Here is a 12,832-nt window from a genome sequence, read left to right as displayed (position 1 = left end):
CTCCCTGGGACACAGTCATCTCTCAACACAGAATGGATGGTTTAAATCAGTTCTAAGGAACCAAGGAGTGTAAACTTTACACCAGATGCTATGGAACTCAACATTCACTAGGACGGTAACCACAAGGAAAGCATCTCTTACTTCAGCAGGGCCATGGCGCTGCCCTGGCAACTGGGCCGGGGCTTCCGTTTGAAGAAATCGTGAATAGTTTTACTCTCAGGCATATGATATGGAAGATTAAGTGCAGATTCTAAAAAAAATGGAACAAAACAAGGAAATACTCATGTGCATATTCTGAAATGTCACTTCACATTGAGTTAACCAAATAATATAAAACGAAGCTATCATGAGACAAAAAACAGGCCTGCGTTTACCAAGGACAAGAGCCAAACCCCAGCAAGCTCCTAAAGAGAACTGCCTTCTGTGTTTCTTCTGTTATGAAACAAGGACGTGCTGGGTGACATGGGCTGGCCTGGAACTTGCTATATCATCCATGTTGACCCCAAACTTTCACTCCTCCCAGCTTCAAACACCATAAGGGTCTTGGGCCATATGCCAGGCAAAATACATCAGAATACTTTTAACGAATATATATTATTGGATTCCATTTCAAACAGAATCTTCTATATATCTCAAATAATTTCATGCATTTCAAACTTCCTACAGGGATCCGGATGCAGTCAGTCCATAGACAACAGTCTCCTCTCTAGGGACTAGAGCACGTTCTGACAGAGGATCAGAGTTCAGTTCCCAGAGCCCCTCAGGTCAGCAGCTTACAGCTGCTTATAAGTCAAGCTCAGAGGATCTAACTTCTTTTGGCATCTTTGGGCAATTACACTCATATACACCACCCCACACACATACACAAACATATAATTTAAAACATCTTAAAAAACAGTTCCCCCTTTAGCTTTACCACAGTTCTGCAAATTTTCTGTTTATATTAATGGTCCAAGGGCTTGGGAACAATGGACATTTATCAAGTTTAACTCTAAATTTCACATCACACTCAAATGATACGAATTCACATTATAAGTGTTAGCAAACCAACTCCCCAACACCCAGGATGAGCTGGCAAAAAAAACCCACAAAACAAAACAAACCCCGCCACGATGCATCTCATGGTCTGTATTACCTCGGACTAGACGCTGAGTCTCACTATGCAGTTTTTTTAGTGCTTCTTTACTTAACTTTGCTGCCTTTCTTTCCTTAAAAACAAAACAAAGCGAAACTACATTAATGGTGTTCTCCAGAAAGATATTTACTCTGAAGAGTTGTTGTCTCTAAGAAAACAGGAAGAGAAGGAAAACTAGGCACTAAACACTCAATACAAGAATAAGGAACGTATTTATTAGCAAGTCTCAGAAAAAAGAATTTATTCTAATGAATGATATTTCTGTTCTTGCTGTATACAAAGAAACACTGGATGGCAGAGATGGCTCAGTGGCTAAGAGCACCTGCTTCTCTCTCAGAGGACCCAGGCTCAGTTCCCAACACCTATGTGGTGGCTCACAATTGTCCGTAACTCCAGGTCCAGGGATTTTGACGCCTTTTTCTGGCCACTAGGCACTGCATGCATGTGGTACACAGACATACATGCAGGCAAAACACACATGAAAAGAAACATGTGGTGCACAGGTAAGATACATACACATAAAATAGACACACATACAGACACACAAAGGCAAAACACATATACATAGAAATAAACATGTAGGACACAGACAGACATACAGACATACATATAGGCAAAACATATGTATAAAAATAAAGCAAATCTTTAAAAAAGAAAGAAGTAAATAAAAAAAGAAAGAGAAAGAGCTTGGTTACTAAGGAAATTAAATAAGATACAGTATCCATCTGGAGAAACTCACACTCTTCTGTGGAAAGAGATCATACAAATATCAGGTAGGGGTGCCTTACCTTCCTCCCACTGCCTTTGGATAACTCACTTTCATCTTCTAATGAAAAGGTCTCACTCTCCAGGGATGGTTCCTTTTTCTAAAAGATTGCAAACTGATTAAAGACAAAACTAAACTTGGATTAAAAAGATGTTTTTCTCTTGTTGTATAAGGAGAACTCAAGAGCCTTGCACATGCTAGGCAAGCATTCTGCCACTGAGATAAATCCCCAGGCCTCAAGTTTCACCTGAAGACGGTTTCATTAAGTTTCCTAGGATGGCTTTGAACTTGCAATTCTCCTGCCTCCCAAGTATCTTGGATAACACAACCACCAGGGCTGGTAAAATGATGTTTCTTACTACATCACACTACTCTTCTCTTTTTTTTCAGGAAAGAAAGTGAAGTTTATTAATAATTTATTGCACAGGTTTTTCCACATCAAGAACACTACTCTACTCTTAAACTAATAATTACCAGATAAAAACTTTTCCTACTGTGCTAAAAATAAAATAAAATAAAATAGAGGTTCGATACAAATGGAATTATAACCCTAATTTTTCTGTTTACATATTTCCTAAGAAGGAAAATGACTTCTAGGGAACTTCTCTTAGATTTTGCTTTTCCTTCAGCTCCTTCTCTATGGAGTATTTTGGAGAGCTTTCTATTGGTGGTAAAGTCCACAGAGCTTCCTGACTGGTGGTTCTAGGGAACAGGGAAAAAAAAACAAAACAAAACAAACAAAAAAAAAACCCCTCTTTCAAGAGGGCTGGAAATGTTAACTCGGATTATAAGAGCCCTTGTTTTCGCAGAGGACCTAACACCTACATTATTAATTCACAGAAGTTCCAGTGAATCCAATGCCAATTTTCTGGCTTCCATAGGCACTGTATTCATATATATACACATGCAGTGTATATAATTAAACACATAAAATATAATTGAAAAAAGAGAAAGAAACAAATAAACACAGAGAGAGAAAAATCTTTTCTGCTGGTTGGTTTTTGTCAACTTGACATGAATTTAGACATATCAGGGAAGAGGGGACCTTAATTGAGAAAATGCCTCTGTAAGATTAGTCCGAGGACAAGTCTGTGTGAGTACTGTCTTACTAATGTTTAACGGAGGAGAGGCCCAGCTCAGTGTGGGAGGTGCTATCCCTGGACAGGTGGATCTGGTCTTGTATAAAAAGGGAGGCTGCTCATGGAAGTTGGGGGAAGGATTGAGAGTCCTGGAGGAGATAGGAACTCCACAGGAAGACCAACAGAGTCAACTAACCTGGACCCCTAGGGGATCCCAGGGACTGAACCACGAACCATAGAGCATACACAGGCTGGACCCAGCCTCCCACCCCACACATATGTAACAGCTGTGCAGCTCAATGTAAGTCCCCCAAAGACTGGAGCAGGAACTGTCACCAGTCTGTGGGATCTCTTCCTCTAACTGGGCTGCCTTGTCTGGCCTTAGTGGGAGAGGATGTTCCTAGCCCTGCTGAGACTTGAGGTAGGGGGTACAGGGGAAGGAGGTGTCTCTAAGAGGTGAAGGGAAGCAGGAGATGGGGTGGTCTGGGAGAGCAGTGATTAGGATGTAAAATGAATGAATGAATGAATGAATGAATGAATGGGGGGGCAGACTGAGCGAGATCTGAAAAGTAAGCTAGTAAGCAGCATTCTTCCATGGCTCCTGCTTCGGCTCCTGCCCTGACTTCCCTTCATGTTGGACTAGAACTATAAACTAAAATAAACCCTTTCCTTCCCAGCTTGCTTTTGGCCATGGTGTCTATCACAGCAATAGACACCTAACTAAAATATTCCTTTTTGTTTAGGTTTTACTGTGTATATGTGTATGCATGTATGCTGTATTTGTTTACTTGTGCACTGGTGTATACATGGAGGCCAGAGAAGGCTACTGGGTGTCCTACTCTCTTATCCCTCCCCACTTCCCCACTCCTCTGAGACAGGGTCTCCTCACTGAATCTGGGGTTAGGTTGATCACCAAGTCCCAGCAACCCAGTCCTGGACTACAGCTCACCACCACACATAGCTTTGTAACCTGGTTCTGAAGATTTGAACTTTGGTCCTCACGCTTGCACAGCAAACGATTTTACCCACAGAACCAAGTACGAAAGACCAAGGTTCATTCCCAGCACCCCTAAGACAGCTTACAACCATCTGTGACTCCTGTTCCAAGGAATCTAATGCCCTCTTCTGGCCTGCCTAGGCACTGTATGCATATGTGGTATACAGACATAAATGCAAGCAAAATACCCACATACATAAAAATAAATATTTTAAAAAATTAAGTTTAAAACCGGCAAGCCATAACAATAAATGCAACAGCGAAGCAAAGACTACTGGCTCTTGACTTGCCTTGTGATTCTTCATCTTGTTTTTGACAGCCGCCCTGATTGACTCTAATGACTCCTCATCTTCCAGTGGAGAGTCATCTTCTTCCTCCAAACCTGTCTCAAAAAGATCACTATCTTCAAGAAGACAGCCACTGTCGTTAAGTGGCCGGTCTGCATCACTTTCCTAGACAAAAAAGAAAATGCACAATCGAATCATTTGAAAGCCCAGCATTTCACAATAGCATATGGTAACTTGAAACAGAGAACAAAAAGCCCACCTTTCATTAGCTCACAACTGTCTCTGCATCTAGAACATTCTCCCAACTTACACTTATCCTCTGAAACCCAAGCAGTGATTTTTATATAACTACCCAATAGTTACTTAGCAAACAGTAATTATGTCTTGAAAAGTCAACTAAATACTTATGGAGCAACTACTTTATAAAATCTGAGGATAATTTTTCTAGTTAATACATGAACTTTTGATGGATACATGTTTTCTTGTTTCTTTTTTTTTTTAAAGATTTACTTTAGATATATGATTACACTGTATCTGTCCTCAACACACACCAGAAGAGGGCATCAGATCTCATTACAGATGGTTGTGAGCCACCATGTGGTTGCTGGGAATTGAACTCAGGACCTCTGGAAGAGCAGTCAGTGCTCTTAACCACCGAGCCATCCCTCCAGCCCTGATACATGTGTTTTTAAAAATTCTCCTCTCAAAGTCAATTTCATCAGAGGAACAGTAACGAAGAACTACTACAAGAACACACCAAGAAACCAGTACCCCATTTATTTGGAAACAAACACCCTTCATGCATCTACAATGGCAAAGAGGATCAATAGTTGTAAGTTACATAACCATCACTCTTTATGCAAAGCTATAATTTGTGTGCAGAAATAATTATCAGGAATTAAAACCTATGTTACCTGGAAAATAAAACCTAATTATTTTTTTAGAATGTACCTCAACAAGTAGATACATAAAATATTCACACATATTTAATGGTATATTGTTCACCCATTAAAAAAAAAACATAAGGGCTGGAGAAATGGCTCAGTGGTTAAGAGCACTGGCTGTTATTCCAGAGGACCTGAGTTCAATTCCCAGCAACCACATGATGGCTCACAACCATCTATAATGAGATGTGATGCCCTCTTCTGGTGTGTCTGAAGACAGCTACAGTGTACTTATATAAATAATTAATAAAAAAAAAAATTGTGTCATTTGCAGCAGTGTTGACAGAACTAGAGGACATTATGTCAAGCCAGAAAGAGAAACATCACATGCTCTCGCTTACATGTGGAATTAAAAAGTTGATCTTGGGTTGCTGTTTCAGTTCTGAGGACCTTCACTTGGTAGCTCCCAAATGCCTGTAACTCTAGTTCCAGAGGATGACACCTCTGACCTCCACGGGCACCTACACCATTCACATGGTGCACAGGCACAAACACATACACATTAAAAAAAAAAAAAAATAGGGGCTGGGGATTTAGCTCAGTGGTAGAGCGCTTACCTAGGAAGCGCAAGGCCCTGGGTTCGGTCCCCAGCTCCGAAAAAAAAAGAACCAAAAAAAAAAAAAAAATAGCTGGACAGTAGTGGCCAACTGCCTCTAATCCCAGCACCCTGGAGGCAGAGGCAGGAGGATCTCTGTGAGTTTGAGGCCAGCCTGGTCTACAGAGTAAGCTCCAGGCCTTTGAAGGCTATGGGGTGAGATCCTAATCAAAAACAGCAACGATTTCAAAGGTCAGAAAATGACAGCATACCTCACATCTTGTTTCCTTCTTTTTCAGTCTCCTAATTTTCTCCCTTGTTCTCTCCTCTTTCTCCAGTCTTCTCTTGGATTTTGCTTTTCCTTCAGTTCCTTCTCTGCGGAGTGCTTTGGAGAGCTTTCTGTCGGTGGTGAAGTCCGCAGAGCTTGCTGTCTGGTGGCTCAGCTCCAAGGAAGGAGTCTCTTGAGTCTCAAGACTCTCCTGACACGGAGTTCCCTCCATGCTGCTCTCGTCACTGTCAGCCAGAGCGGTGGAGATGCTTTTGATCGTCTGACTCTTCCCCGAGTGTAAGTTCTCATTATTCTCCTCCGCACTGTCGTAGGTGGGTTTCTCTGGAGCATTGTCCTCAGCCTCAGAATCGCTGTCTTGTAACACTTTCCTGCTCTTCGGCTTCTTACTCACAAATATCTCTTCGTCAGAATCTGGTGGAAACGGTGTCTTTGAAAAGAAGGTACCCAGTCGCCCAACCCTTTGTCCTTCTTCCTAGCTACTTAAAAATATATTTAATTGCATATGTGATATATCACCTTGTGGGATTACACAACTACCATTAAGAACTCGCTGTAGCAAAGCATATCTAAAAATACACTTAAAATTTTTTTTTCCTGTGGCAAATCCTCTCTTGCTAAGAAATGTAATTATATACACTTATAATGTGTAAAGTTGTTCTAATCATCCTGGCAGGTGTTAGAAATCATGTTCTGTAATGAATGCATTTAACCAGGCAATGCAGTTAACTATTAGACATTTTTATCTACTTTTATCTAAAAAAAATAACATATTATTTATCCTTGTTATATAATAGGAATGGATGTTCTTTAAAAATACATGTAAGGGGGCTGGAGAGATGGCTCAGTGGTTAAGGGCACTGACTGCTCTTCCAGAGGTCCTGAGTTCAATTCCCAGCAACCACATGGTGGCTCACAGCCATCTGTAATGGGATCTGATGCCCTCTTCTGGTGTGTCTGAAGACAGCTACAGTGGACTTGTATGTAATAAATAAATAGATTTAAAAAAACATTACAAAAAATACATGTAAGTACTGCTATTTTTTAATTTGTTATATGGAAAATAAATATTAATCTTGGGGCACTAATAGTTTGATTAAATCAAGAAAATAATGAGATAAACTGAAATCACCCACAGCCCAGGACCCCATACTCTACTCCTAAAATTAACATAACATATATCACAAACCTCTTTCACTAAAGAGCTCGAGTGCTTCAAAGCTGCCCTGTCCACTGTCTACTTCTTCTTGTGAAAGGATTTTTAGATCACCGACTTCCAGGTTAACCTAGAAAATGAGAATAAACTTAACGTTAACAAGGAGGAGACAGAACTGAGTGAGTACATGCGGGTCCACAAAGTGTGGGCTCATCGGGCTGCAACTGGAAATGGAGAGATGGCATTTAGAATCACGGGCCAAAACCAAAACCAAAGAAACGCAAACGGAAACTAATTGCTACAGGATACTAACTGAACAGTTCCGTTTACTTTTATTAAACACATTAATCGCACAAATCAGAGTCACTTGGTTTTTCTGCTTTTTAACTGAAAGGAAGATTTATTTATTTTATGTGCATAGGTGTTTCATCTGCATATATGTCTGTGTACCATATTCCTGAAGTGCTTGTGGAAGTCAAAAGGGGGTACAAGACCTCCTAGAGCTGTGACTACAGTCATATGGACGCTTGGGAACCAATGATCTAGAGTTCTCTGCAAGAACAGCAAGGGCTCGTAACCATGGAGCCATCTCTCCAGCCCCTTTTAAGATTTCTTTTAAAAAGATTTACTTTGTTCATGTGTATGAGTGCTTTTCCTGCATGGGTGGAAGGGCACAGTGTGTATACCTGATACCCATGAAGGTCAGAAGAGGGCACCAGATTCCCTGGAACTGGAATTATAGATGGTTGTGAGCCACCATGTGGGTGACAGGAACCAAATCCAGGTCCTCTGGAAGAGCAGCAGGTGCTCTTTCTTATCTGCTGAGTCATCATTCTAGCCCCTTTTTAATTTTTAAAAATTGCATCTTCATTTATTTCGTGTGTGTGTGTGTGTACATGATTATCACAATGGGACCTGATGGATGGCTCATAAATAAAGACACTTGTTTTGAACCTTGGCAACCTGACTTCCATCCCCAGGACCCGCCTGGTAGGAGAGATTAGAAGATTAGACTTCTGCAAGTTGTCCTCTGATTTCCATCCATGACCTATAGCACACCACTCCTTCTCCATACATGCCCCACTCCCCCCAACAACACACAAAATCATTCAGGAAACTGGGCTCACATACCATTCGTCTAACTTTGCCTCCCTGTCTCCCTAGAACCTTTCTGTCTCCTACTTCTATGTTTTGTTCTCGTCTTCTCTCTCTCTCTCTCTCTCTCTCTCTCTCTCTCCTTCCTTCTTTCCTTCCTTTTTAGGAAGAGTGAGCAAAAGTGTGGCTTATGAAGTCAGCCACCTTTTGTAATTAAGGCTTTTTTTTTTTGATCCTAGTGAGTCGAGAAGACAGGTGAAACCTTGATTTTTAAGTCTGATATTTTGTTCAGTATCTAATTATGAAAACTTCATGTCAAAATAAAGCTCTGGTCTGGTGATTATGTTTTCTGGTACCCCATTAAGTCTGTAGTCCTATGCAGACTCCAGAAAAGAACACAGATCCCGGAAAAAGTTTTCTATGGCCAAATTCCACTAGTGAGTGGTCAACTACTAGAAGAACGCCGCGCGAGCCAGGCCAATGAAGTACTGTGGGCAAAGACAGCGGGCCCATGCGCGAAATCCTCAGAAGTCCCTTCCAGAACCAGAGTTCCAACTACATACAACCCTCACTCTGTGTTTACAGAGAATCCCACCCCACAACCTCCAGGCCAGGCTGGCCAAGGCCTTTTTTGCTGGGGATGCTGTAAAAGAAGCTTGCGCGGCAGGAAACGCGCCAAAGAGCAGGGCGCGCTGCAGTAACAAGCCGAGGACCCAGCTGGGAGGACAGCAGCGCGTGCCACCGAACCATAAGCTGTGAGGACCGAGCGCGGGAAGCCTAATGGGAGACCCTCAAGAGGAACCCAGACCCAGTCCAGTGGTCTCAGAGCGGTGCACGCCGGGAACTGTAGTCCTTTCGGCTCGGCGCTCCGGCCCTACTGGGTCTCCTGTCCCACCCGGCCCTCAGCGAGAGGCCTCCATAGCCCGAACCAGAGCTTAAACCCACCTCAGAATCCACCTCGCCGGTCATGATTCCGGCCTCCCTACCGCGCGGCTCCAGGAGAACGCGTCCCCAGTAACCTTGACTTGCCAGCGACAGCTCCCGCCGTCTCCAGCCCGGCAGCGAAGTTCGAGCTTTCGCGCCCAGACGCGGTACAGCGCTCAACCTCGTTGGTTTGCACCAATCCGAGGGAGGATTTCCCTCCGAGGCCCCACCCCTATCGCCCTGCCAATCAGGAAGCGCCTCCCGCCGGCCCGGCAAATGTAATTTGGGCTGGTTTGGCGGGTTGTAGCTACTCTTGTCAACCAGATCTAGGAGTGGCTTTGGGGTGGCTGGGGGCCCTCGGGTGCAAAGAGGTCTGGCGCTATGACTTGGAAAGAAGGTATCTTGCTAATGGCGTTCTTGGACTTTTGACCTTTGTCTTAGTTCGATGGGTCGTACCGTCTGCAATTAGAGGAGAGAAATTTCAATGCAGGAAGTGAACTGGGAAGAAGTTCCCAGGTATCTGGGCGTGTCCCACACAGGACTTTTTAACTAAGGGAGTCTGAGATCCTATTGGAAGCTTTCTCTGTCAGTTCATCCCTGAAGCAATCCTAACCAACAGAGTTATGTTTTTACCTCTTTGGGTCGATTCTCTGTCCTTTCTTTCCCGTGTTCTATGGGCAGGCAAGACTGATCTCTCTGGACTGTATTGTCCCAGCTGCCTTGCCTTTTTTCTTCTGTATGGTGAGGCCGGTGGTAAAACTCCTTACAAAGTTATTTTAAAGAGACCAGTTGGCACAGGGAAAGAAAGATCTGAGTATTCGCTATCCTATCACCACCCTTCGCCTATTCTGGTATGGTGACAGACTCCGTCCAGTTTGCCTAGGACTTTCCCAGGTTTAGCACGGAAAGCCTCACATCCCTGGAACCTCAGAGGATACTCAGGATGACCAGTCACCTCTGACTGGCCTTCCCTTTAAAGTTTCCAGCTTTATCTGATTACACATTCAGATAAAAAGCAACTCCATTTCCTCACCACATCTCAGCCCATTTCTGCACACCTAAGGGTCTTCAGCTGAGGGTGTAGACCAGTAGTAGAGCTCTTACTTAGCTTGTGTGAGGCCCTGGAAGTTATCTCCAGGATTGCACAAAGTACAGAGAGTCCCATCCTCACTTTTCACCTTTTTCTTCTTCTTTTATAAAAATCTATTTTGCTATGACCGTATACATCAATGATTCATAAATATGCATCCATCTGTAGCACTTCCTCCGGCATTTGGAGGACCGACTTTAATTAACCATGCAGTTTGTGACAGAAACAATGGGCAGAATTTTATAATCATCATTTTCTTAATCTTAATCATCATTTTATAATCATCATTTTCATCATCTTCTTAATCTTAAGCCTGTAAGAGAAGTAATATGATCATCTCTAGTTTGGCAGATGAGAAAAACAGACTTTAGAAAAGCTAGGAACTGCGGGATCCCATTGTCACCTGCTCTTTCTGATTTCGGGGCTCACAGAGAGCATCCTCCAAAGTCCCCCTTCTCCTGTTTTGTTACCCCAATTACACGTCTGCCTAAAACATCATTTCCAAAGACAAGAACGACATTAAGAAGTTAAAATCACTGTCTGCTTTTCCAGAGGACCCTGGTTCAATTCCAATCACCAACATGGCAGTTCACAACTGTTTGTAACTCCGGTTCCAGGGCATCCAATACCCTTTGTTGGCCTCCCTGAGCATGAATGTGGAGTACAGACACAAAATTCAAGCAAAACACCCATATACACCTAACTAAATAAAAATTACTTTCACCTGTTAGTCTATACTTCTAAAATTAGCACTTTGGATCTTGGCACAGCACACAGAATCAATATTTACAAATCAGTTCTAGGCCAGCAAGATGGGTCAGCAGGTGAAGGTGCTTGTGGCGGTGGCCGAGACAACCCTGAGCCAAGGCTAGTTCTATCCCTAGAACCCAAAGTGGAAGGAAGGAAGGGACTCCTCAGAGTTATCCTCTGACCTCCACATGTATGTCATATGCAGCACTAACATGCATCAGACACACCACACACACACACACACACACACACACACACACGAATCAATATTCTGAGATTACAAGTACATGAGAACATGGAACCATGCCATTCTCAAGTGTTCTGTTATGGTTTGTCCCAGGGATGTGAACAAAAACAGATGCTAAAGATTAAAAAAAGTTTGAAGAGATGCCTAAAGTCTATTTTTGACTCTTGGTTATGTGGCTGCGTGTTGAGAATCAAAGCCAGGGCCTCATCCGTGCTAAATAAGTGCTCTCCCTCCCTGATATGTCTCTAGATTTCTTTCTTCTTTTTATAAAAGAGAGTCTATCATGTTACAGTTTTACTACAATTCTGTAGAATTTATGAACTGGTTTAATCTGAAGGCCTAGGCCTATGACGCCTCACTTATGGAGAGCCACTGCCACCTAGTGGTGGGTTGCAGTAATGTTATTCTACTTTTTTTTTTTGAGGTAACTACCGTGTGTGTGTGTGTGTGTGTGTGTGTGTGTGTGTGTGTGTGTGTGTGTGTGTGTGTGTGTGTGTGTGTGTGTGTGTGTGTGTGTGTGTATGTAAGGGACCGATAACAACCTGTAGGGCTCAGTATTCTCCTTCTAGCATGTGGGGTCTGGGACTCGAACACGCTGAAACTGGAGTTCTGAGTGATTGTAAATCCCCAGGCGAAGTCTTTTCAGCATCTTCCCAATCCCCCCTCTCTTCTTCTTCTTCTTTTTTTTTTTTCGGAGCTGGGCACCGAACCCAGGGCCTTGTGCTTGCTAGGCAAGCGCTCTACCTCTGAGCCAAATCCCCAACCCCCCCCCCTCTTCTTCTTATCTGAAGCCACAGAAGGCTTGGGTTGTGTTTGAGTAGGAGAGTCGCTCTAAGATTGTCCTAAGAATTATTCAAACTTGTCTTTGGTAGAAACAGAGAGAGAGGGGAGAGGGGGAAGGGGGAAAAAAGAGAGAAGGCTGGAGAGATGGCTCAGTGGTTAAGAGCACTGGATGCTCTTCCAGAGGTCCTGGGTTCAATTCCCAACAACCCGGTGGCTCACAACCACCTGTAATGAGATCTGATGCCCTCTTCTGGTGTGTCTGAAGATAACTACAGTGTACATATAATAGATAAACAAACAAACAAACAAATAAATCTTAAAAAGAAAAAAGCCTGGGTTCGGTCCCCAGCTCCGAAAAAAAGAACCAAAAAAAAAAAAAAAAAAAAAGCCATGCAAGACCTGCAACACAGTACATGCTTAATTGTTGAATGAGTGATCAAAATATCATACAAAAAGCAAAATATGACCAGGGCCTTTCTCCAAAGTAAGTCAACATGCAAACCAGCTATTTCTGTGCAGAGACTCTTTGTCCAACCTAAAGTACTTATAAAAAAGTCACCTGTCCATTCAATAGCACCTATTTCAAGCCTAAGATAGGCACAAAACATGCAGAGACACATAAGAATCAGTGTGTTCTCAGAGAACCTCCCACTGCCAGTTGGCGCCAGGCAAGCAAGTATATGCAATATGTAAATGTGTGCAAGACATCGTGGAGAGCTGCAGGGAGAAGCAACTATAGCGAGTGACAGACTATGGCT

The 12,832-nt window shown here is 42.9% G+C and overlaps 1 protein-coding gene across 3 annotated transcripts in view; it reads right to left on the bottom strand.

The window, feature by feature from the left end:
• Clspn (claspin) overlaps positions 1 to 9,401 on the bottom strand; it is a 34,913-nt gene extending 25,512 nt beyond the window's left edge. For 2 of the 3 annotated variants that reach the window (XM_006238864.5, XM_006238863.5), the window contains exons 1-7: positions 9,226 to 9,401; positions 7,219 to 7,315; positions 6,016 to 6,443; positions 4,268 to 4,429; positions 1,924 to 2,001; positions 1,136 to 1,208; positions 142 to 250 (exon numbers count right to left, since the gene is read on the bottom strand). In XM_006238864.5, the coding sequence (XP_006238926.1) occupies positions 142 to 250; positions 1,136 to 1,208; positions 1,924 to 2,001; positions 4,268 to 4,429; positions 6,016 to 6,443; positions 7,219 to 7,315; positions 9,226 to 9,249 (971 nt within the window). In that variant the 5' untranslated portion in view covers positions 9,250 to 9,401. The remainder of the gene's footprint in view (positions 1 to 141; positions 251 to 1,135; positions 1,209 to 1,923; positions 2,002 to 4,267; positions 4,430 to 6,015; positions 6,444 to 7,218; positions 7,316 to 9,225) is intronic. The other variant, NM_001395082.1, reaches the window with a different exon arrangement.
• Between the last annotated feature and the right edge of the window lie 3,431 nt (positions 9,402 to 12,832).

The sequence above is a fragment of the Rattus norvegicus genome, chromosome 5, assembly GCF_036323735.1.
Source record: "Rattus norvegicus strain BN/NHsdMcwi chromosome 5, GRCr8, whole genome shotgun sequence".
Classification (NCBI taxonomy): Eukaryota; Metazoa; Chordata; class Mammalia; order Rodentia; family Muridae; genus Rattus; species Rattus norvegicus.
Note: the sequence above shows the minus strand (reverse complement) of the source record. Positions and strands in the feature narration are given on the sequence as shown.